Source organism: Ranitomeya imitator, chromosome 2 (assembly GCF_032444005.1).
Source record: "Ranitomeya imitator isolate aRanImi1 chromosome 2, aRanImi1.pri, whole genome shotgun sequence".
NCBI classification, from domain to species: Eukaryota; Metazoa; Chordata; class Amphibia; order Anura; family Dendrobatidae; genus Ranitomeya; species Ranitomeya imitator.
In genome coordinates this window covers 106,178,780-106,205,470 of record NC_091283.1, presented here as the reverse complement: position 1 = coordinate 106,205,470, position 26,691 = coordinate 106,178,780, and the positions used below count along the sequence as shown (strand labels likewise).

The 26,691-nt window shown below is 44.5% G+C and overlaps 1 protein-coding gene across 1 annotated transcript in view; it reads left to right on the top strand.

Moving 5' to 3' along the window:
* ALG13 (ALG13 UDP-N-acetylglucosaminyltransferase subunit) overlaps positions 1-25,417 on the top strand; it is a 229,198-nt gene extending 203,781 nt beyond the window's left edge. The window contains exons 30-33 of the mRNA XM_069754494.1: positions 7,546-7,708; positions 9,648-10,775; positions 22,819-23,110; positions 25,280-25,417. Coding sequence (XP_069610595.1) covers positions 7,546-7,708; positions 9,648-10,775; positions 22,819-23,093 — 1,566 coding nt within the window. The 3' untranslated portion in view covers positions 23,094-23,110; positions 25,280-25,417. The remainder of the gene's footprint in view (positions 1-7,545; positions 7,709-9,647; positions 10,776-22,818; positions 23,111-25,279) is intronic.
* The last annotated feature ends 1,274 nt before the right edge of the window (positions 25,418-26,691 follow it).

Here is a 26,691-nt window from a genome sequence, read left to right as displayed (position 1 = left end):
AGAAGCTCAGGTCCAACACTGGAACATTGACAAGGAGCAAGGAAGACAGAATCAGGTGGAGTTAAATAACAAAGCAGCCAACGAGCTCACCAGAACACCTGAGGGAGGAAGCTCAGAAGCTGCAGTACCACTTGTGACCACAGGAGTGAATTCGGCCACAGAATTCACAACATATGTAGCTGAAAATCAGGTGTGCTGTGAGCGCCGACCACAGGGTTGCGCTCACAGCTGCCGGCGATCAGTAACCATAGAGGTCTCAAGGACCTCTATGGTTACAATTCTGAAGCATCGCCGACCCCCGATCATGTGACGGGGGTCGGCGATGATGTCATTTCCGGCCGCCCGGCCGGAAGCGGTAGTTAAATGCCGCTGTCTGCGTTTGACAGCGGCATTTAACTAGTTAATAGGCGCAGGCAGATTGCGATTCTGCTCGCGCCTATTACGGGCACATGTCAGCTAACATGTCCCGGCTTTGATGCGGGCTCACCGCCGGAGCCCGCATCAAAGCAGGGGATCTGACCTCGGACGTACTATCCCGTCCGAGGTCAGAAAGGGGTTAAACGCTGTGTCCAACCCACAGCAGCCAGATATTACAGCATAATGGATGGGATTTCAAGAATTCCCATGTCCACTATGCGTGCACCGACGCCCGAGGCTTACCTGCGGAGACTGACATGCGGTGCGTCTTTCCAGACCCCCCTGTGTGTCAATTTATCTTGTGGAGACTGTCTCCTCAAGATAAATCTCACTCATACAATGTATTGTAAGAGGGGAAAGATTTGGCGGAATCATTATGTGGATATATTTTCGTTTCTTCCACTTGAGAAATTTAACTTGAATAAAGATAAAATAAAATGATGGTAAGAAAGAAGTGGAGGAAAAGCGGAGGTGGTGTTTGATTCCACAGACGTTATTGGCTTCAGATATTTGCTATCATGGCAAATGTGATTTTGGAAAAGGTGTCTGACAACTGTTCTGGCAGAGGAAAGTTATGCAGCCAAGTATTCTTTGGGAAGCTAATGGCCCATTTGCGGTACCATATAGGCATTCTTTTTTCGGGGGTAAAAGCGGTGAGAATCATTCAACTCCCTCGGGAAACTAGTCAAAGAGATCCGGGTCCAAGTAGAAGGCAGGAGCGTGCTGGCAGTTTAATGACAGTGCAAATGTGGGAGCAATTGCAGGTTCAGGTGCTTGTGTTCAGACTGTAATGGAACTTCACATGGGGCTGCAAAATGTTTTAAGATGGGAAAGGGAATATGATCATCCGGTGTTAGTCAAGGGGGTGACTCCACTGACCCATCTCATGATGGCCCCCTTTCTCAATGGGTCATCTGATAGGGTGAAGGCTGAGATTCTTTAACCCCTTTCTGCCATTAGACGTACTATTCCGTCCATGTGGGGTGGGTTTTACTTCCCAAGGACGGAATAGTACGTCATAGGCAATCGGCCGCGCTCACGGGGGGAGCGCGGCTGATCGCGGCCGGGTGTCAGCTGCTTATTGCAGCTGACATCCGGCACTATGTGCCAGGAGCGGTCACGGACCGCCCCCAGCACATTAACCCCCGGCACACCGCGATCAAACATGATCGCGATGTGCCGGCGGTGCAGGGAAGCATCGCGCAGGGAGGGGGCTCCCTGCGTACTTCCCTGAGACCCCCGCAGCAACGCGATGTGATCGCGTTGCTCCGGGGGTCTCTTACCTCCCTCCCTGCAGCAAGTCCCGGATCCAAGATGGCCGCGGATCCGGGTCCTGCAGGGAGGGAGGTGGCTTACCAAGTGCCTGCTTAGAGCAGGCACTTGGTAACGCTGCAGCGCTGTTTGACAGATCGGTGATCTGTCAGAGTGCTGTGCAAACTGGCAGATCACCGATCTGTATTGTCCCCCCCCCCTGTAACAAAGTAAAAAAGTTTAAAAAAAATTTACAAGTGTGTTAAAAAAAAAAATCCTAAATAATGAAAAAAAAAAATATTCCCATAAATACATTTCTTTATCTAAATAAAAAAAACAAAACAATAAAAGTACACATATTTAGTATCGCCGCGTCCGTAACGACCCGACCTATAAAACTGGCCCACTAGTTAACCCCTTCAGTAAACACCGTAAGAAAAAAAGAGGCAAAAAACAACGCTTTATTATCATACCGCCGAACAAAAAGTGGAATAACACGCGATCAAAAAGACAGATATAAATAACCATGGTACCGCTGAAAGCATCATCTTGTCCCGCAAAAAACGAGCCACCATACAGCAACATCAAAAAAAAGTTATAGTCCTCAGAATAAAGCGATGCAAAAATAATTATTTTTTTCTATAAAATAGTTTTTATCGTATAAAAGCGCCAAAACATAAAAAAAATGATATAAATGAGATGTCGCTGTAATCGTACTGACCCGAAGAATAAAACTGCTTTATCAATTTTACCAAACGCGGAACGGTATAAACGCCTCCCCCAAAAGAAATTCATGAATAGCTGGTTTTTGCTAATTCTGCCTCACAAAAATCGGAATAAAAAGCGATCAAAAAATGTCACGTGCCCGAAAGTGTTACCAATAAAAACGTCAACTCGTCCCGCAAAAAGCAAGACCTCACATGACTCTGTGGACTCAAATATGGAAAAATTATAGCTCTCAAAATGTGGTAACGCAAAAAATATTTTTTGCAATAAAAAGCGTCTTTCAGTGAGTGACGGCTGCCAATCATAAAAATCCGCTAAAAAACCCGCTATAAAAGTAAATCAAACCCCCCTTCATCACCCCCTTAGTTAGGGAAAAATAAAAAAAATTTAAAAAATGTATTTATTTCCATTTTCCCATTAGGGCTAGGGTTAGGGTTAGGGCTAGGGTTAGGGCTAGGGTTAGGACTAGGGCTAGGGTTAAGGCTTCAGTTAGGGTTAAGGCTTCAGTTAGGGTTAAGGCTACAGTTAGGGTTAAGGCTACAGTTAGGGTTAAGGCTACAGTTAGGGTTAAGGCTACAGTTAGGGTTAAGGCTACAGTTAGGGTTAAGGCTACAGTTAGGGTTAAGGCTACAGTTAGGGTTAAGGCTACAGTTAGGGTTAAGGCTACAGTTAGGGTTAAGGCTACAGTTAGGGTTAAGGCTACAGTTAGGGTTAAGGCTACAGTTAGGGTTAAGGCTACAGTTAGGGTTAAGGCTACAGTTAGGGTTAAGGCTACAGTTAGGGTTAAGGCTACAGTTAGGGTTAAGGCTACAGTTAGGGTTAAGGCTACAGTTAGGGTTAAGGCTACAGTTAGGGTTAAGGCTACAGTTAGGGTTGGGGCTACAGTTAGGGTTAGGGTTTGGATTACATTTGCGGTTGGGAATAGGGTTGGGATTAGGGTTAGGGGTGTGTCTGGGTTAGAGGTGTGGTTAGGGTTACCGTTGGAATTAGGGTTAGGGGTGTGTTTGGATTAGGGTTTCAGTTATAATTGGGGGGTTTCCACTGTTTAGACACATCAGGGGCTCTCCAAACGCGACATGGCGTCCGATCTCAATTCCAGCCAATTCTGTGTTGAAAAAGTAAAACAGTGCTCCTTCCCTTCCGAGCTCTCCCGTGTGCCCAAACAGGAGTTTACCCCAACATATGGGGTATCAGCGTACTCAGGACAAATTGGACAACAACTTTACAACTTTTGGGGTGCAATTTCTCCTGTTACCCTTGGGAAAATACAAAACTGGGGGCTAAAAAATAAGTTTTGTGGGAAAAAGATTTTTTAATTTTCACGGCTCTGCATTATAAACTGTAGTGAAACACTTGGGGGCTCAAAGTTCTCACAACACATCTAGATAAGTTCGTGGGGGGGTCTAGTTTCCAATATGGGGTCACTTGTGGGGGGTTTCTACTGTTTAGGTACATTAGGGGCTCTACAAACGCAATGTGACGCCTGCAGACCATTCCATCTAAATCTGCATTCCAAATGGCGCTCCTTCCCTTCCGAGCCCTCCCATGCGGCCAAACGGTTGTTCCCCCCCACATATGGGGCATCAGCGCACTCAGGACAAATTGGACAACACATTTTGGGGTCCAATTTCTCCTGTTACCCTCGAGAAAATACAAAACTGGGGGCTAAAAAATATTTGTGGGAAAAATGTTTTGTTTTATTTTTACGGCTCTGCATTCTAAACTTCTGTGAAGCACTTGGTGGGTCAAAGTGCTCACCACACCTCTAGATAAGTTCCTTAGGGGGTCTACTTTCCAAAATGGTGTCACTTGTGCGGGGTTTCAATGTTTAGGCACATCAGTGGCTCTTCAAACGCAACATGGCATGCCATCTCAATTCCTATCAATTTTGCATTGAAAGGTCAAACGGCGCTCCTTCCCTTCCGTGGTCTCCCATGCGCCCAAACAGTGGTTTACCCCCACATATGGGGTATCGGCGTACTCAGGACAAATTGTACAACAAGGTTTGGGGTCCATTTTCTCCTGTAACTCTTGGCAAAATAAAACAAATTGGAGCTGAAGTAAATTTTTTGTGAAAAAAAGTTAAATGTTAATTTTTATTTAAACATTCCAAAAATTCATGTGAAACACCTGAAGGGTTAATAAACTTCTTGAATGTGGTTTTGAGAACCTTGAGGGGTGCAGCTTTTAGAATGGTGTCACACTTGGGTATTTTCTATCATATAGACCCCTCAAAATGACTTCAAATGAGATGTGGTCCCTAAAATAAAATGGTGGTGTAAAAATGAGAAATTGCTGGTCAACTTTTAACCCTTATAACTCCCTAACAAAAAAAAATTTTGGTTCCAAAATTGTGCTGATGTAAAGTAGACATGTGGGAAATGTTACTTATTAAGTATTTTGTGTGACATATCTCTGTGATTTAATTGCATAAAAATTCAAAGTTGGAAAATTGCGAAATTTTCAAAATTTTCGCCATGTTTCCGTTTTTTTCACAAATAAACACAGGTAATATCAAAGAAATTTTACCACTATCATGAAGTACAATATGTCACGAGAAAACAATGTCAGAATCACTGGCATCCATTGAAGCGTTCCAGAGTTATAACCTCATAAGGGGACAGTGGTCAGAATTGTAAAAATTGGCCCGGTCCATAACGTGCAAACCACCCTTGGAGGTAAAGGGGTTAAGGGTTTTTCTGAGGATTTTCATATTCCATCCTCGGGCCATCAGGTTACCTTTTCGTTGAAGAATATGCGGTCTGCTTTGGATTATCCTATGGTGATGTCGTCGCTACGTAATGTGGGATGTTCTGAGACAACATGCTTGCTCCAAATTAAACTGTAAAATCCAAATATGTGCATGGAAAATACACACTGATACATTGAGCATCAAGGCAGATCTCTTTATTACATCATAGGTCAGTGTTTATATAGGCATTTTCTGGACATACATTGGAGCAATATAATTATCTTTACATATGTGCTGGCATTGGCATACACACCGCTCATTAGATAACGTTAATACTGTCTACACCCAGCTGAAGAGTTTAGGTGTGGCTCTATTCTTTACTTTCACTTTGCTATATGTAATCTCTAATTCTCTAAGACAAAAGAAATTCTTGGAATTAACAGCTATGTTGCCAGAAAAATAAAATTGACTCTTGGAAAAAGAGAAAAAGCAAACATAAAAATGCAAATTGTCTTCTTTGGCAAGGGGTTAAAGGGTTATTTCCATCTTAGTGGATATATTGTCGGGTAATGCTTATAAAAATAAGCATATTAGCAACTTACTGCTTAGTAAAATGTGCAGCCATTCTTGACCGGTTTCCTTTAATATTTCATGTTGGATTACTCCCATAAAGATTAATAGCATTATTAAAATACCAGGCCACCTTACTGAAAGTGTGGCACCAGGGAGAAAACTAACTAATCCTTCCAGGAGCTGCTGGCTTTCAGTCATAAATGAGTGGCTTTATTTGACAGGACAGGTTTCCTGTAAACTTAAGCTGCAAGCAAAAGTAAAGTATTCAAAATCTGATACTTTGTAATGTTAGATCGTTATATTGTTGTTATCAAAACAAGAATCATCAAGCATATAGTGAAAATGTGGCCAAGAGTGGAGCAATATCACACCCCCAACATTAGTGTCCAGATACACTGGACCAACAGGACAACTCCAAAATACATAAAGACCAAGAAGACCGAGTATAAGCATCCAATAAGTCATAATAATAATTAAAAAAATATTTTATTATATTACAACCAAATTACACCATAAAATACTCATATGGCAATTACAGAGAGGAAATATGGAGGAGACATGTAGGTATGCTGGGTTATGCAGGGGAAACGGGATACATCCAGCGCAAAAACACGTGGGAAGTAAAAGAAATGGCAAGAAACTATCAGAACAATCCCATGCTACAAGTAGAGCCAGGAAAAATGCATAGGTATAGCGGTACAATACCCCATAGAAACTCCTACTCAAGTAGTAAATCCCAAGTGCTTACCCATGTCCAAACGGATGGTTCCCCCAGCTCACCCAGCAGCCCCCTGATTCGCGTTTCGTGGTCTAGCTTTCTCAAAAGGGTTTAATTACTGACCGATCTCATGTGTTTTAAATAGTGCCCATACCGGAAGTATAGCTGACTGTCGGCGCACGCCCCCCCTGAGACAAGGCACCACCTCCCCCTCGGCCGTCACAGCTGTGCGCGCATGAGGCGGAAGTCCGCCAATTGACGTCAATGTGACATGCGCACACAGTTACTACTGATAACCGACGGGGAGCCGGAAACCTAATAGGTCCAAGGCCTGCGTGTGCGCCGTCAGCGGTCATCTTACCAAAGACCAAGGATGCTGCCATTAAATAAAAGGTAGCAAATAGCACTCACTCAGTGCTCCTAAAGGACTGTGCAAATAAGCGAAAAACATAAGACCTAACACTTAAGTGTAATGTGACTGGGCCAGTACAAAACAAGCCACTGAATAATATGAATATACATCATATGCATTAAAGTGCATAATATAAGTGATAAAGTGCAAAGTTGTTCAAAATCTCAATAAATAAGATGAACAATACAAATGAGCAACTAATGGTGGATGTTAAACAGGGGACGTCATAAGGACGAGATATCCTCTGCGTCTGTGGGAGCAACTGGATGAACACGAATAGTCCAAAGCAACCAAAATGATCTCCATGAAACAGAGCCCAACAGTACAACTAGCGGACTGTACATGGGCAGCACAGTGGCGTAGTGGATAGCACAGCAGCCTTGCAGCGCTGGAGTCCTGGGTTCAAACCCCACCAAGGACAGCATCTGCAAAGAGTTTGTATGTTCTCTCTGTGTTTGCGTGGGTTTCCTCCCACATTCCAAAGACGTACTGACAGTGAATTTAGATTGTGAGCCCCAACGGGGACAGTTATGATAATGTGTGCAACCTGTAAAGCGCTGCGGAATATATTAGCGTTATATAAAAATAAAGATTATTATTATGAAAGAGACAAGCAGTAATTAAAATAAAAACACTAAAAACAAAAATGGGGAAGACTCTCTGGGGGAGGAATGAGAGACCGAAGACAAGATTTTAACAGTACCACACACATAATAGTTATATTGTTGTTGTTTTTTTTTTTATTTGCTTTCTTAGTGTTATCATCAAAGCTTTTGGCACCCTATGGTATATGTACAACAGGTGCCAACTCCACCACACGTTGAGCCATACCAAGGGTTTCCAGACCCCGTTCCCCTGGTTGACCAATCTGTGCCTGCAGTTTACAATGATAGCCGGCCTGTGACACTAGAACCTGGGGGTAAGTACAATTGATATACTTTTTGTACTAAATAAACTGAACGCAGTCCATTTATCACTTTATATCAAAATGGTTAACACACCGCACATGCTAAATATTTCATAGTTGTGTGTGCCAAAGACACTTTTAACACTACTTGAACGTTTACCATCATCACTGTATTAATATAACTAAATCTTATCTCTAGAATGTCTTTTGTCTTACTTGGCCAGTAAATTATCTCTTAAAGGGAACCTGTCAGCAGGATTATGTCACCCACAGGTAGTGTCAGGTCGGCACCGTTATACTGATTAAAATGATACCTTGGTTGGTGAAATCCGTCTTGTGGTGGTTGTTTAATCTTTATTTTTCCATCATACATGATGGCATCACAAGAGAGGGGAACCGCCCTTCAATAACAGGAAACCTTCAAGATAAAAGGGGCGGCTCCTCTCTCCACATCTGTTGGTTTCCTGTCCTTGATGGGGAACCCTCAAGATGGACTTCTGAAGACAGAAGAGGATGCCTGGGTTGGGTGGATTTGGGCAGGCGCTAGTCTGCTGCACCCGTCACCAGGTACCGGTAGTTGCCTCAGGGGCCATGTATTCCGTGCCCCCCCCCCCCCCCAAGCGAAGCATGGCCACAGCCCGTGAGGCGAAGCCCGGGTGAAGATAGGGCCTCGGAGACCACGGTCGATGTAACCTCCCTGTGACAATAAAACCTGCTGCTCCCTTTTGATCCACGGAGGTCACAGTTATGGTGCCCTCCCTGTTGATCTATGGTGGCCATGCAGCCTGTGAGACACATCAGTGCCCAGGCTAGGTAAGGCTCCTCGGAAGGTATTGAACCCTCCCTGTCGAGCGCTGGAGGGGGTTTTTCCTCTTTCCCCCCCCTCCTACCTAAAGTATGGAGTACCTATAAGCAGATGAGCGCAGGTAGGAGAGTGGTGTATGGGACAAGCGAAAGCGGGGTGACTGCAGCTGCCGTCTTGTGATCCAGGGCCCAGGACACGGAGTTTTTTCTCAGCGCGGCCGGAAGCAGAAAGCGTGCGGGCTACATCCGGGATGCGGTGGCACTCGGAACCTTAGATGCGGTACAAAGTGGCAGGGGGACCGGAATACCAGTGCGCACGGGAAGTAACGGCCGGGTGCGCGCGTAGGAGGAAGAGTACGCGCAGAGGCAGGATCAGCCAGGTGAATAGTTGATTAAGTAGCGCGCACCGGACGTGACTACCGACGGTGCGCATAGAATGAAGCGCAAATGCATTTATTAACCAGCTGAGGCTGGACCACCACAAAGGCAGGATAAGCTGGGTGATTGATTGCATATAACATGCAGGTTCGCACATACACCTGATTGTAGCACAAAGTGCTGAGCGGCCAGAAAAAGGCAGGATCAACCAGGTGATCCATAAAAAAAAAAAAAAAGGAAGTGAGTCTATTTAAACGAACCAGAAGTACTGCCCTGTGTCACTAACCAGGCCAGGTTGAAGGTGAATGCTCTTGTTACGTGGTAGTGTGTAAGATGGAGAGTTTTTCGCCTGAACATTCATTGCCACAGCAACAGGTGTAGGAGAGGCGGTCTCGCTCAAGTGAGAATAGCCAGATACGCCATGGCAGCAGTAGAAGCCGCTCGGACAGCGTACAGATGGATCGCCATACCAAGGAGGGGTCCCTGGTCTCACTGGGAGACATGGAGAAAACCAGACAACTGTGGATCCGGTACCCTTACTCTTAAAGCATCCGAGTGGTGAGTGAACTTCGAGAAAGTCCAGCATGCTAATGTCTGTTCTTTTCTCTTCTCCTGTCTTCATCTCTCCCCTCTTACATACATTGGGGGGTGGTGTATAGGAGGTCCACCAAAAATACAAGGCAAAAGCTAAGAATAAAGAATGTCCCTTGTGTAAAAAGACTTTAAAAACATCCTGGAGTAAAAAAACTGTCAGGAGTGTATTGACAAGACAGTGGGAAATACCCTCCTTTTATGGAGAGCCTAAGATCTCTAATCAAGTCAGAGGTCTCTAGGTCTGTGAAAGCATTACAGACAGCCGACACAGATGCCAGATCTAGGGACAGATCCAGCCCTTCAGTAGCATCCCAAAGGGATTCTTCGGAGTCAGAAGAAGGCTCAGATAGTAGCTCAGAGGAGGAAGATACATTTCCAGCGAAGGCTACGGATAAGCTTATAAAGGCTATTCGCTCTACCATGGGGCTGACAGACGAGAAAGCAAAAAAGACAGCCAAAGAACTTATGTTCAGTGGTCTGCAAAAGAAAAAATGGAGGTCATTCCCTATTAATGAACAGCTACAAGAACTGATTAAGAGGGAATGGCAAAAACCGGAGAAAAAGTCCCAGATAATCAACTCCCTAAAAAGGAGATATCCTTTTGAGGAAGATGCGTTCTCATCTTGGGATAGAGCTCCAAAGATTGATGTGGCGGTTTCAAAAGTGGCCAGAAAATCCTCTTTGCCATTCGAGGATTTAGGTTCTCTAAAAGAGCCTCTGTTCAGAAAAACGGACAGTTGCCTGAAAACAGCATGGGAAGCCTCGGTAGGGGCACAAAGGCCAGCTATTGTGGCCACCTGTATAGCCAGATCCCTAAAAATGTGGGTAGATAACCTGGAGGATCAGGTAGAACAAAAAGTTCCCAGAGAGACTATCCTAGAGGCAATACCGGCCATGAGAGCAGCGGCAGTATTTCTAGCTGAGGCGTCCGCAGACTCGGCTAGACTGGCAGCAAAGTCAGCAGCTTTAGCCAACACAGGACACCTTGCGATATGGCTTAAATGCTGGTCAGGAGATACACAAGCAAAGATGAAACATTGCTCTTTGCCATGTGAAGGGAATTTCCTGTTTGGACCGGTATTAGATGAGGTGTTGGAAAAGGCTGGTGACAAAAAGAATTTTCAAAAACAGCCATTTCGGCCCTTTCGGTGCTCCTTTCAGAGAGGCCGAAAATTCCGAAGACAACAGTATAGAGACCGAGACAGGAGCAACTTTGACAAGCGATCCAAAGGAGGAAAAGGCTTCTATTTTGGCAAGTCCTCTAGGGACACAAAGAAACCCTCCCAGTGGCGGTCCTTCTCAGGTGGGAGGCAGGCTCTCTCACTTCCTTCCAGCCTGGGAGAGGATCTCATCCAGCGCCTGGATCAGACAAATTATAGAATCAGGCCTAAAATTAAAATTTCACCACTGGCCTCCAACAAAATACATGCAGACCCCAGTACAGTCCTCACAAGAGAAACAGAGCAGTCTAGAACGGGAAGTAATATCTCTTCTAGACAAACATGTCTTGGAAGAAGTTCCGATAGAGGAAAGGATGGAATGTTTTTATTCCCCCCTTTTTCTCATAAAAAAAGACAATTCTTAGAGGACAATAATAAATTTAAAAGGCCTCAACAAATTTCTAATAATTCCATCATTCAATTGAGACGATAAAATCAGCAGTGAAACTCCTCTATCCTCGGTGTTACATGTCAGTCCTAGACCTAAAGGACTCTTATTACCACGTCCCAATCAGACAACAAGATCGCAAGTTTCTCAGAGTGGCAGTTCAGATGGGGTCCCAGCTACGTCACTTTCAGTACAGGGCTCTGCCCTTTGGCATAGCAATAGCCATGAGTGTTTACAAAACTGATTGCAGAAGTCACAGCACATCTCAGAGAAAAAGATACTCTGATAATACCTGATTTAGAAGACTTCCTGAGTGGGGAAGGATCTTTCTCATTGTCAGGAGCAAGTCAGAATAGTAATAAACACACTCGAGCCACTGGGATGGCAGCTGAACTTCAAAAAATCAAAGCTAGAACCAGCAGTGGTTCAGAATTTTTGGGGGATAACTGTGAACTCGATGGCACAGGAGTGTCACTTCCCAGAGAAGAAAGAAGAAAAAATCAAACAGATAATTGTGACATCAATAAAAAAAGCCGGAAATGACTTTGAGGAAAGCTATGTCAGTATTAGGGTCCCTAACCTCAATCATACTGGCGGTAAAATGGGCCCAGTTCCATGCAAGAGAACTGCAATGGTGTGTACTGCAGAACGACCTAGAGCTTCAGGGACAATTAGAGCGGAAGCTCACCCTCCCGGTCTCTGTACTTCAATCACTCAGATGGTGGTTACAGATAGAGACATCTCCGAGAGGAGTTCCCTGGACATACATGGCCTCCAAAATAGTCACAATGGACGCCAGTCCTTAGGGGTGGGGAGCCCACTTAGACACACTATGGGTCCAGGACCCCTGGGCTCAGGAGGAAAAAGATCTATCATCAAACGAGTGGGAACTTCTAGCGATCGAAAAAACGCCAGAAGGTGGCTTCCACACTTAACAGGGCATGATGTGAGAGTCCTATTGGACAACAAAACAGCGGTTGCATATGTGAACTACCAGGGGGGCACCCGTTCTCTGTCATTAATGCACATAACCAAAAGACTCGTGACTCTAGCCGAAAGGCATTTCCTCTCATTATCGGCCCTGCATATTACAGGTGTGGACAATATAAAGGCAGACTTTCTAAGCAGGAACCACTTAAGGCAAGGGGAATGGACCCTAAAAAAGTCCATCTTTCAACGGATAGTGCACATGTGGGGAAGACCCAGTGTAGACCTCTTTGCCTCAAAAGCCAACAAAAAAGTGCAAAAGTTCTGCTCCCTAAACTCAGCAGACAGACCGTTGGCAGTAGACGCCTTCAGCATAGAATGGACGTCAGGACTCTTGTATGCCTTCCCACCGATATGTTGAATTCCAGCAGTTCTGAAGAAGATCAGGGAGGACAAGGCCAGAGTGATTGTAATAGCTCCCTTTTGGCCGAAAAGACCATGGTTTTACTGGCTGAGAGTGATGTCAGTGACGGACCCATGGATTCTTCCAGAGGACCAGGACCTCCTAACACGGGGTCCCTTCAACCACCCACAGATTTCCGGGCTGCATTTGACAGCCTGGCATTTGAAAGGTCGTTGTTAGAAAAAGAAGGGTTTTCAGCTGGTTTGGTATCCACCTTACTTAGCAGCAGAAAACCAGTAATGACCAAAATCTATGGGAGAATATGGAAGAAATTCTTGTCCAGCTCAGGGCCAATACGGGAAGTGGAGGTCCCGATCGTGGCAATACTGGAGTTCCTGCAAAAGGGCTTAGATCTGGGATTAGCTGTTAGTACTCTCAAAGTGCACATTTCAGCTTTAGCAGCCATAACTGTTTAACTGTGACCTGGCAAGCAATAGGTGAGTGATGAGGTTTATCCGAGCCTGTAGTGGAGCAGACTCTGTTAAATCTCCTACTCCTCCACCATGGGATCTAAATTTAGTATTGACAGCTTTGACAGAAAGTACTTTATCTGATGTTGTATTTAATGGCTCAAAGGGGCTAACTTTAAAAACAGCTTTGTTAGTGGCACTTACATCGGCCCGTAGGGTTGGGGATTTACACGCATTGTCAGCCGACACCCCACCACCACCACCACGCAAATTATGGACGACGGAGTTGTATTAAAATTAGATCCAGCATATCTCCCCAAAGTGGTATTGAGATTCCATAGGGCTCAGGATATAGCCCTACCCTCTTTCTGTCCTAATCCTAGCAACAAGAAAGAGGAGGGACTCCATTGCCTAGATGTCAGGAGATGTATCTTACAGTATTTAGAGGTGACAAAATCCTGGAGGAGACAGAGGGCTTTGTTTCATTCCAGGGGTCGAGAAAAGGCCTTAAAGCCTCAAAACAAACTATCGCTAGATGGGTGAGAGGCCATTATTCTAGCGTATAGTAGTGCAGGCAGGGCTGTTCCACGGGGTCTGAAAGCCCACTCCACGAGGGCCATGGCGACGTCGTGGGTGGAGAGAGCAGATGCCACCATCGACCAAATCTGTAAGGTGGCCACTTGTTCCTCTCCGTCTACATTTTTTTAAACCTTATAGGCTAGACCTATCTGCTACCTCTGATCTCACATTTGGGAGAAGAGTGTTACAAGCAGTGATCCCTCTCTAAAGAGACCACAAATCTCTAACCCTCGTGGTGCCGTCATGTATGATGGAAAAACACGGGTATTACATACCTGGTAATGTGTTTTTTCATGAGACGTGACGACACCCTTATATTCCCACCCTGTTGATCATGTCATTAGTTGGGTGCATTATTAGCATTATACACTCCCTTGGGTGATGGTGATTAGAATCATATAGGATGTATTATTTATGTGTACACTAACCGGCAGAGTTCCTCTCATACTCTGTAAAACAACTGATGTGGAGAGAGGAGCCGTCCCTTTTATCTTGAAGGTTTCCTGTCCTTGAAGGCGGATCCCCTCTCTCGTGGTGCCGTCATGTCTCATGAAAAAACAAATTACCAGGTATGTAATACCAGTGTTTTCAGTTTTGAGTTAATGATATGCGCGTGCTGCGGGGCGGGCATGGTGGGGCTGGGGTGGGGGTCTTAATGTGGCTTCTGATGGTCACTGATGCCTCACTGACCTGCCCTCTATTTTACATAATGAATATGTTATACAAGTGATTCTCAAGACATTAGAATATCATCAAAAAGTTAATTTATTTCAGTTAAATACAAAAAGTGAAACTCGTATATTAGTCATTGCAAACAGTGATCAATTGCAAGTGTTTATTTCTGTTAATGTTGATGATTATGGCTTACAGCCAATGAAAACCCAAGTCATTATCACAGTAAATTAGAATACTTTATAACACCAGCCTAAAAAATTATTTTAAAATCCAAAATGTTGGCCTACTGAAATGTATGTTCAGTAATTGCACTCAATACTTGTTCGAAGCTCCTTTTGCATCAATTACTTCATCAATGTGACTTGACGTGTTAATCGGCCTGTGGCACTGCTGAGGTGTTATGGAAGCCCAGGTTGCTTTGATAGCAGCCTTCAGCTTGTCTGTATTGTTCGGTCTGTTGTCTCTCCTCTTCCTCTTGAAAATACCCCATAGATTCTCTATGGGGTTAAGGTCAGGCGAATTTGCTGGCCAATCAAGCACAGTGATACTGTTGTTTTTATACCAGGTATTGGTACTTTTGGCAGTGTGGACAGGTGCCATGTCCTGCTGGAAAATGAAGTTTTCATCTCCTAAAAGCTTGTCAGCAGAGAGAAGCATGAAGTGCTCTAAAATTTCCTGGTAGACAGCTGCGCTGACTTTGGTCTTGATAAAGCACAGTGGACCTACACCAGCAGAAGACATGGTTACCCAAACAATCACCGATTCTGGAAACTTCACACTAGACCTCAAGCAGCTTGGATTGTGGCCTTTTCCCTCTTCCTCCAGACTCTGGAACCTTGATTTCCAAATGAAATGCAAAATTAACTTTCATCTGAAAACACCTTGGACGACTGAGCAACAGTCCAGTTCTTTCTCCTTGGCCCAGGTAAGACGTTTCAGGTGTTACCTATTGGTCATGAGTGGCTTGACAGAAGGAAGGCGACACTAGATACATGTGTGCGGTGGCTCTTATAGCAATGACTCCAGCAGCAGTCCACTCCTTGTAAATCTCCCCCAAAATTTTGAATGGCCTTTTCTTAACAATCCTCTCAAGGCTGGAGTTCTCGCAGTTGCTTCTGCACCTTTTTCCACCACACTTTTATCTGTCGTCCATGACAGCACCACGGAGAGAGGGGATCTGCCCTTCACGAAAAACCTACAGATACATAAGGGCGGCACCTCTCCCACACATCAGTTGGTTTTCTGTTCCTGGAGGACAGGATGCCCTTCAGATATATCCGTATTTAATCTGGAATACCCAGGCCAGCTGTCCGACTCAGGTAGCGAGGGGGTCTGCTACCTCGGGCAGTGTGGGTCCCTGGAAGCGCCACGGTGGGTCCAGGTAGGGCAGTGCGCTGAGCAGGGAAGATGAGTCTGGAGGATGTCCATCTCCAAGTGCCAGCAACAGAGGTGAGTATTTCTAACCCTCCCCCCCCCCCCCCAGGTCCGTGCAGTCTTCCTGGAGCCTCTGCTGCTCCTGACCGGGGCGCTTGGCACGGCGGGTCGCCCGGCAGCGCCGTGCCTTGGCTCCTTGCACATCCCTGTGCGTTCTTTCCGATACCGGAAGTGACGCGGCAGGGTCTAAACCGGAAGTTGGATGCCAGCCAGCTTCTGCTGCAGACTCCACTGTGCTGCAGCCACGTGCAGCGGGGGGGCGCGGTCGGAGGCTGTAGGGGGACTAGCTGTGACCTGCACTGGGAGGGGGCAGATCCCCTGGCCACACACCTGCTGACAATCCGGATCTGGGGGAAGGCCTATATAAAGCCGCACAGAATGCTGCAGGGCTGCTTGTGAGCCCATCTGCAGCAATGGATGAGCCAGAAGCTCCCGTCGGTCTGCTGGAGGAGCAGGACAGAGCCTCGGATGCCGCGGATGCAGTAATCAGCCTAGTCGCAGGACTTCATCTAGACTGAAGGATCTGGTTCACTCCTCCAGTAATCCGGTACCTACCGCTGCTGCCTGGGTAAGAGATCTTCGTGAACGTGCCCTGATGCAGTCTTTTCCTATGTTTTTTCCTTAGGGGAAAAAGTGCGCTGGTAAATAAGGAGTGTGCACTTTGTGGTAGAAGATGGAGCCTCTATGGAATCCATATTAAAATCCCTGCCGACAATCCATAATGCCGCGGCTTTTCTCGCAGATGCGTCCGCAGATTTGGCAAGGATGGCAGCTAGGGCTGCAGGATTATCAAATGCGGCACGCAGGGCCCTATGGCTGAAATGTTGGCCTGGCGACCTTCAGTCCAGATCCCGTCTTTACTCTATCCCGTGCGAAGGAGAATACCTGTTCGGTCCAGTTTTAGACGAACTGCTGGAAAAGGCCGGAGACGAGAAAAAGAAATGTCCCAGTCTACCGACCACTTCTTATAGGCGTCCCTTCACAGGGAAAAGGTTCTTTCGCAGAAGGCCGGTCAGGGACCAGGGCAGATGGGACGATAAAAAGAAAAAAGGTACTGGATTCATGTTTGGAGGTGGGGGACATCAGGAGCCATCCCGTGAGATCAAAAAGCCACCCCAATGACTAGTCGCTCCAGTGGGAGGTAGACTATCTGCCTTCTACCTGGCCTGGTCAGAAATTTCCAGTAGCAATTGGATTTTGGGGATAATAGCTACAGGTCTACGGATAGAGTTCTCCTCCATCACCCGTAATTTTTTCAGAGTGACCCCGCTCAGGTCCTCTCCAGCAGAACGGATGGCCCTGGAAATGGAAATTCACGACCTGCTCAGTAATAAGGTCCTATTAGAGGTTCCGGAAGGGGAATGGGGTAGAGGATTCTACTCTCCTCTATTCCCAATACGAAAACCAGAACTATTATCAACCTTAGGGCTCTTAACAATTTCCTGACAATACAACCGTTTAAAATGGAGACTATTAATACAGCAATAAAACTACAGTTTAAAAACTGCTTTATGGTGGTGTTGGATTTAAAGGATGCCTATTACCATATCCCCATTTATGCAGGACACCAACGATTCCTGAGGGTAGCGGTCCGGTTAGATCGGGTGGTCAGACATTTCCAGTATAGGGCCCTCCCTATAGGTATATCGGTCACCCCCCTGGGTATTTACTAAGGTCATGGCCCACCTGCATGAGTATGACATTCTGGTAATCCCCTACCTTGACGATCTCCTTATCGTGGGTAAAACAGCGGATCACTGTATAGAACTATTGCATAAAGTAATATCTGCCCTGGAACGTCTGGGATGGTTACTAAATGTCAAAAAATCCCGGTTACAGCCCATGAAGGTGCAGCGATTTTTAGGCCTGACCTTGGATTCCCAGGATCAGGAATGCCGTTTACCTCATGAAAAAATAGATCACCTACACCTTCAAGTGCTTAACGCCTCTTAAATCCCCACCATGTCTTTTAGAAAAACTATGTCTGTTAGGCTCTCTCTCATCCTGCATTCCAGTGGTACGATGGGCCCAGTGTCATACAAGGATACTTCAGGGCGAGATATTATCACAACGAAAAATTTGGGGGGGTCACCTAGGGAGTCAGCTGACCTTGTCCCAAAACACTATTGTATCCCTCGAATGGTGGCTAAAACGAAATAACCTATCCACAGGGGTCCCCTGGGAATATAACTTAACTTGTGTAATCGCCTCAGACGCTAGCCCTTCTGGGTGGGGGGCTCACATGGGTGAGATTATAATCTAGGGACTTTGGGATCAGCTTCAGACAGAAATGTCCTCTAACCTGAAGGAATTAACGGCTGTGGAGCAGGCAGTTAAAAGGCTCCTTTTCTATCTACAGGGTCACCACATGCGGATATTCTCCGACAATCGGGTCACCGTGGCATATATCAATCATCAAGGCGGAACCCTTTCCAAATCCCTAATGAACGTGGCAGATTGTCTGTTCCAGCTAGCAGAGCAACACCTTCTCTCATTGACGGCTCTTCATATAAGAGGAGCAGAAAATACTACGGCGGATTACTTAAGCCGCAACACCTTGAGGCAGGGAGAATGTTCCCTAAACGACTCCATCTCCAACCTCATTGTAGAAAGGTGGGATCAACCGGAGGTAGATCTTTTCGCCACAAAGGAAAACAGAAAAGTGAGACAATTCTGCTCTCTAAACCTCAGAGAAAATCCTCTGTCAGTAGACTCCATCCTCATAGACAGGAACTTCAGGCTAGCTTACGCCTTTCCTCCCCTGTGTCTACTTCCTCTGGTGGTGAGGAAAATCAGGAAGGACAAGGCCACAGTGATAGTGATTGCCCACTTCTGGCCCAGAAGGACGTGGTTTTCATGCCTCAGGACCATGTCAATGTCTGACCCATGGGTCTTACCAGACATTCCAGATCTCCTATCCCAGTGCCCAGTCTACCATGTTCGGGCGGTTGGCCTTCGTCTGACGGCATGGATTTTGAGCGGTCGCTGTTAAGAGAGGTTTCTCTCCGGGCCTGATTTAACACTCTGCTGAAGAGCAGAAAAATAATCACCACAAAAATTTGTCAGGATCTGGAAAAGATTTCTTCAAAACTCAGGGTAGTAGCTGGTCAATCAACACCAATAGACCAGACTTTGGAGTTCTTGCATAAGGGGTTGGATATAGGGTTATCACCAAATACTCTTAAAGTACACGTGTCAGCCTTAGGGGCCCTCTTTGGTTGCAACATTTCTGAAAATTACTGGGTCAGCAGATTCATCAAGGTGACAAAACGGTCTAGGACAATGGTGAAGCATAGGGTCATGCCGTGGGACTTAAACTTAGTCCTTTCGGCCATGACAGAAGCCCCACTTGAGCCAATTTCTTCAGCCTCTATTCAAAATCTGTCTCTTAAAGTAGCCTTCCTGGTAGCCCTAATGTCAGCTCGTAGGATAGGCGACATCCAGGCGTTATCCAGGCTTCCCCCTTACATGCAACTTAGGGATGATAGTGATACTTTCCCCTGATCTAGTACATCTTCCTAAAGTTTTGTCCAGATTCCATAGAACACAGGAGATAGTTCTTCCATCTTTCCTCCCTTATCCTACTAATGATAAGGAAAGGAAACTACACACTTTAGACGTAAGAAGATGTATCCTAGAATATCTAGCGGTGACTGATCCTTGGAAAATAGATAACGCCCTATTCTTCTATCAGGGTAGCAGGAAAGGTCATAGAGCATCAAAATCTACGCTAGCTAGGTGGATCAGGGAGGCTATTTCGCTGGCATACATCTCAAAGGGCAAGCCGACGCCTGAAGGTCTAAGAGCGCATTCATTAGAGCTATGGCTGCCTCGTGGGTGGAGAGGTTAGGTGTCGATCGACCAAATATGTAAGGCTGCTACTTGGTCTTCTCCAAACACATTCTATAACCATTATAGATTAAACCTAGGTGCTTCTTCGGACCTCTCTTTTGGTTTAAGGGTGCTGCAAGCTGTAGTCCCTCGCTAGTCAGTTTACTCTCTGTAATTCTCTCCATGGTGTTGTCATGGATGACCGATAAAGTCTTAGTAACTCACCGGTTAACGGTGTTTTAGGGAGTCCATGACAGCACCCATATAGAGCCTCCCGTCTTTTTAAGTTCTGGGTGTACACTTCTTCCTTTTTTTGTATAGTCCACTTGTGGTGAATAGTTAGCAGTAGTATCGTTGCATATAAATTATGCTGTTAATCTTGGTGGTCCTCTTGTGCTCTGTAAACCAACTGATGCGTGGGAGAGGTGCCGCTCTTATGTATCTGTAGGTTTCCTGTTACTGAAGGGTGGATCCCCTCTCTCAGTGGTGCTGTCATGGACTTCGAAAAATACTGTTAAACGGTGAGTAACTAAGACTTTTCCTTCCACACAACTTTCCATTAATATGTTTGGATACAGCACTCTGTGAACAGCTGGCTTCTTTAGCAATAAACTTTTGTCGCTTACCCTCCTTGTGGAGTGTTTCATTGACTGCCGTCTGGACATCTGTCAAGTCAGCAGTCTTCCCCATGATTGTGGAGCCTACTGAAACAGACTAAGGGACCTTTTTAAACGCTTAAAAAGCCTTTGCATGTGTTTTGTTAATTATTCTACTTTACTGAGATAATGACTTTCGGTTTTTCATTGGCTGTAAGCCATAATCATCAACATTAACAGAAATAAACACTTGAAATAGATCACTCTGTTTGTAATGACTCTATATAATGAGTTTCACTTTTTGTATTGAAGAACTGAACTAAATTAACTTAATGATGATATTCAAATTTAGTGAGAAGCACTTGTATATATTTAGAAGAAAAAAAAAAACACCTTCTGCAGGCAGGCGGTGGCGCCTGGGCTGAAGCATGATCACATTTATAATGTGTATTTAATTATTGTTTTTGATGGCATTATATAAATTTAATAAAAAAAATAAATGAATCAGTCTGAAAATGGCGCCGGTTTTGCCTGCACAGTAACAGCTATTGGCAATCGGATAGCTGCTTCTGTGCAGACAGCGCCATCTTGGAGGAGGTACAGTAATTTTTTTTTCTCTATCAAGACTGCCTGTGCAGTAGCAGCTATTGGATCACCGATCCCTGCAGAAGGTGATTTTTATATTTAATATGTAAATTAGAGGGAAGGGAAGGTCATTGAGGGATCAGTGACTTGTCAGCAGGCTGCATTATGAATACCTAAGGCTACTTTCACACTAGCGTCGTACTCGGCCCGTCGCAGTGCGTCGGGCCGACGTACCAACGCTAGCAGTGAATGCGCTGCACAATGGGCGCAGCGGATACATTTTTCCAGCGCATCCGCTGCCCCATTGTGAGGTGCGGGGAGGTGGGGGCGGAGTTCCAGCCGCGCATGCGCGGTCGGAAATGGTGGACCGTCAGCAGCAAAAAACGTTACATGTAATGTTTTTTGCAGCCGACGGTCCGCCACAACACGGCGCAACTGTCGCACGACGGTTGCAACGTGTGGCAAAGCGTCGCAATGCGATGCTAATGCAAGTCAATGGAGAAAAAAACGCATCCTGCAAGCACTTTTGCAGGATGCTTTTTTTCTACAAAACGACGCATAGCGAAAGTAGCCTAATCAGAGACCACATGAATCCTCCCCCCCCCCTTCCTCAGGCTGCCCCGAAGGACGAGCATATCATTAACGCAAAACTGATCATAAAGGATAAACAACCACAAGATGGTTATCATGATAATCAGTATAATGGTGCCGACCTGACACGGTCTGTAGGTTACTCGGCACAATCCTGGTGACCGGTTCCCGTTAACAAAACCGATAAAACCGTTTTAGATTGAAAGTGTAACTTCAGTTTTGAAAACGTTATACTAAGTTATAAGGACATGAAATAAGTTTTTATCTGTGAGACCAAAGCAGTGGGTGCTCTCCTTTCAGACTGAAAACAGATCTGTAGAAAGTTTATATTTTCTTAGTAAGGATATATTCACACGACTGGTCCTACCACTGTTCACCTAAAAAAAAAAAAAAAAAAAGAAGAAAAAAAAAAAGCTTCATATGTGGCTTTGGATTAAAGGGAATCGGTCAGTGATCCTCCCCAAAACTGTTTATATGGTCCTTTTGATCTCTGAAAGATCATGTCATCCATACCTTTCTTTATGCAATTTGTTGCTCTGTGATGGTCTATATAGTCAAGCCAGTGAGTGGTCAGACAAGCAGAGGAAAGTGGGGCTGGGTGATGAATGGACAATGGGAGGCAGAGGATAGGAAGTGCCTTGAGATGCCAAAAGCACTTGAGCATTATTTACAAATGAATCCAATCAACGATTTTTCAGTCAAGGAGAAACCGGTTGAAAGAAAATGTCATCCACAACTTTACTTATGCAGAGAGCAACATGACCATATAAATATATATCCAAGGAGAACTAAGAGTCAAAAAAACTGCCAGAAATTGCATAATCAATCATAACCAATCTTTATTAAGAACAATACAAAATTATTAAAACTGGTACCACATATACAATGACATGTGAGAAATCCGTGAGTGCGTCACGCCCCCTGAGGAAGCGGTATTCACCAGACGCGAAACGCGCGTTGGGGTAAACAACAGAGACCAGGACAGGACCTGCCACACCGATCATGGGTAAATAGAGCCTTGAACGTTATTTCATTTTATATATTTTGCAATTACAAACATCTGATCGGCCTGGCGATCTGACTGCTGTGGTATACTATTGGCACTGTGTATGCTTATTTTAACGGACAGTCTCAACACCACGGTCTGTCAGTGGATCTATACCTGTCATTATAGCACACTTGCTGCATGGTACATATAAGTCTATTTGATGGGGTCATGATCCAGGGTCTATTGTTTTTTGATGTACTCACGGATTTCTCACATGTCATTGTATATGTGGTACCAGTTTTAATAATTTTGTATTGTTCTTAATAAAGATTGGTTATGATTGATTATGCAATTTCTGGCAGTTTTTTTGACTCTTAGTTCTCCTTGGATATATGACTATGATTTGAGTCGCCATAGTTATTTTTGGTTGATTATCCTTTGCTGATGTTCTGTTTATATATATATATGACCATATAAATAGTTTGGGTCTTTTGACAGACTCCCTTTAAGGTCAAGGTATGATGAGTCAGGCATTGCAGCTCGAAGACAGACTTTGATGGGGTCGAGTGAATTCACATTTCCTCTAATTTATAGATTTTATTACAGAAGCATTATTTTTTCTTACAAGAATCCAGTAACACTAGTTTCCTTAATTATAGGTCAGTTTCCGAATGTGGAATCCCTGCCTCCACCACCAGGGCCAGTATATTACCCCTATGTTCCTGACCCATATAACCAGCCTCCTATAAGTGGCTTTGATTCATGTGTGTCTGTTGTGCCTACGTATCACTATGTAGGACCCTGGCATCCTGTAAGCCCCCCTTTCAGCAGTTCACCCCGGATTCATAACCCTGTAAATCCTGGTCACATCCACCAAGTGAGCTACATTGCGGCACCACCTCCTCCAGCTCATTTTGTGCCTCAGGCGATATGAGAGCAGATGGATTATCGGTATGTTAGCTTTAAAAGTAAATGCATTTCAAGTGATGGGTAACAGTCTAGTTGGGTTTTTGGGTTTTATTATGTAAACAATTGTTTGCTTTTACACTGGGTTTAAATGAGCATATTTTGAGTCGGTGCGTAGTCCGTGTGAACCGCACACTAACAATTGTTGGTTCATGTGTAAGTTTATATGAGCAATTTTTCATTTTTTCTTTCCCTCAAAGACCTGTGTGGGAAAAGAAAAGTATGCATTATTCTTGCCAGTTTTAAGGCTGAGAACTGTGCATGTAATTACTTGCAGTTCCTGGACACATCTGTGTTGCAAACTAATACACATATATGTTGATAATTTCAAAGGGGTTGTCCACTACACGGATAAACCCTTCTCAGTCACTATATTTCCCCCATGTCAAATAATGGTTTTACTCACGTCCAATGTGGTCGCTGTTCTAGTGATGTCAGTGCCTGGTCTCCCGGGACTCCCATGATGTTATGTCTCGTTAGCCCGACAGCCAATCAGTGGCCACTTCACTGTCACTTCCTACTGACATCCATAGGGCAAACGCATGTCGGTTTCCTTTTAAGGAAGTGAATGAAGTGTCTTCCAATTGGCTATAGAGAGCCAATCCCATACTCGCTGGAATGGCGCCTACCGGAGGGGAGGTCAGGCTGTTATTTTACATTGAGGAAATAGTGATTGAGAAAAGGTTGTCTGAAAAGTGGACAGCCCCTTTAATATCTACCTGGGTCTAAAAGGAAAGCTGACAGGAGATTAATGCTGCCCGAACAGGTGTCACCATGAATCAGATACTTGCTGTTTATTGCAGATATGTATGCTTTGTTCGGTAATGGTCCCGGCCAGCTTTTCAATGTAATGATTTTTCTGAAATTCTGCTCCATGTGTTTCGGATGAGCAGTTTGTTGGCTTCTCACTGCTCTGACTAAGCGGTCTGTGTAGGGAAGTGGGGTAGGAGGAAGCCCCTGGGCACATGCCTTGGACCAGAGCTTATGAGGTACAGTCTCCAGTCAGATTTCCAAAGAATGTTATCCCTGAAATGCGACTTTCAGTGTATAGCATAAACAGCTGCAGTAACGCAGACCTTGTATGATTCATGAATCTCCCATCAGGTTTACTCAAATTTTTGAGCTTTAATAATGAATAGCTGGGCTGTTTAGGTCTTTGTGATCTTCCATGTCAGTAGACTTTAGAAGATAACACAAACGTGACCTTCACAATTTTTGTATAATTGACCCCTGCCAGTCTCCTGACATACGGGATAATTACTTGACTGCAGTGGTCACAATCGGCCAACAATTCTGTCGCAACAGAAGAAACCCTGTTCTTCACTGGGACAAAACTGTGAAAGCTGCAGCCGATCAGAGGCTGATTTTCTGCAGCGGTCACAGAACATTGTTATTCAGTTGACTGGAGTAGGACACTGATGAGTGGCGTTGCAGCATCGGACATGTAAGGAAGTATATGGATTTTATATTTAACCTCCACCCTTGTGTCACTCATAAAGTGAGTACACCTGAAAACTGCAAAAAAAAATACTGCTCATCGGAACCATAGCTGTAATGGTCAAATGTTGGCAAAATTGTACTACACGTCCCCATCTTTTTATAGGGTATATAAAACTTATAAAAATATTTTTGGTTGACTGACCCTGTGCAGTAATACTCCATAGAAATATATAGGATATATGGAAGTTGAAATTAATTTTAGCTTTTTCAATCGAGAGAGTGAAATTTCCAGCAAATTAAAATGTGGTATTTAAAATGGATCGCTGGTACATAATGAACTCCTTATTGCTCTGGGTGGAAACACGGCATGTCTTTTATGCTAGTTTCACACAATAACACCACAGTATATGAATTGTTACGGAGTGTTGAAAAGTATAATTGCTCTTTTTTGTTTAGCGTTGAAGTTTTCTCCCACTCTTGACTTACAATTTGAAGCCGACATGTGAGGTAATGCAGCAACGTGCATCAGTATACAGAATTAATTGGTCTATGAACAATAGTGGTCTCATCATTTACCTTGTCAGTGCGCTTTGTCTTTAGAAAGCGAAAAGATGCAGCATTGAGTCTAACATCAGGATGATGGATAAATGGGTATTATTAATGGGCGTTAAGTCATTATTATTAATGTTTGATGTTTTTCTTTCTTTTATCCAGGTCATCTTGTTTTCATACTATGGCTGATTCTTCTGAGAAGAAAACGCTGGTTTCTAATTTTCAGATTCGTTGTGGCACTGAACTGGGTGGCTAGGCTTGGAGGTATAAAGATTAGATACAGTTTTTACTGTACGGAGGGCTGCAGCTAGCCTCTTGTGGCGAGTCTTAATTTTCTAGGAATTCCATCACAAAGACACTGCTGAAGATTTCTGAACAGGCGACTTTCTAAGTTCTTTTCTGTCATAGCGGGCATGTTATCCCCTCTAGTATGGCACTCAGTCGCTATCATTGGACTACTTCATTCAAACCGCTGCTGAGAAGGTCACAGACACGCTGTTGGACCATGAACCATATAACTACATTATTCAAGCTGCTTTTTTTTTTTTTTTGTTTTTTTTTTTGTTTTACATGTCCACATGTGTTAGTATTGAAGCACTGTTTGTCTTTAAATGTGTTCACTGCTAGGGATATTTGGCTTTGTGTTAGATCTGGGTATTTGTGTTAATGTCACTTTTTCATTGTAGGGGAGTTGATATTGGCATTATTTCAGTCACTATAAATAAATAAGAAAGCATGAAAACCTAATTTGATCTTGAAATTATTTAACTGGGATACCATGTCTACCAGATACTAGATGACTGCTCAAATGAATAAGGACTAGTGATGAGCAAACATGCTCGCATAAAGTGTATTCCGAGCATGCTCATGTGCTGAGTGTCTCCAGCATGCTCGAAAAATATGTTTGAGTCTCCGCAGCTCGATGTCGCGCAGCTGTTCAACAGCCGCAACACATGCAGGGATTGACTTTCTGTTAAACAGCCGCAACACATGCAGGGATTGTCTAACAGCCGTGAGACACACAGCTATGGTGATGCTAACATATTTCTCAAGCACGCTGAAGGCACTCGGCACACAAGCATGCTCAGATAACTCCTTATCCGAGCACTTTCGGTCAACACTATTAAAGACAGGTAGCTAAAATGGGAGAATGTACATTTTACCTCCTGCAATACCACAATGCATTGACAACGAGAATATAGGATTGCTTGTATTAAATGGGTTGTCAGCTGATGCTCACTTTGACATCAGAGGTAAGCGGTGCCGTGCTTCCACTCACAGCTGCTAAAATGTATTCATTATATGGCAGGTATCTCATGTGAGTACCCTTGAGTAGAGCAGGACTTTTGCAAAGTACCTACAAATCCTGCAGCTTTGTGGGGTGTACCACCATTGACACTGCTCTTCTCCCATGTAGATGAATACCGCATCAGAGTTGTTCCTGGAGACTCGTGTATATCACACAGAAATCAACTGGGATAAAAACACTTTATTCCTTCTACATGAGTAATTTGCAGTAGTAAGGGATGTTCCATCAATGAGAAGAGTCATAAGGCCAATTGCATGTACAAATA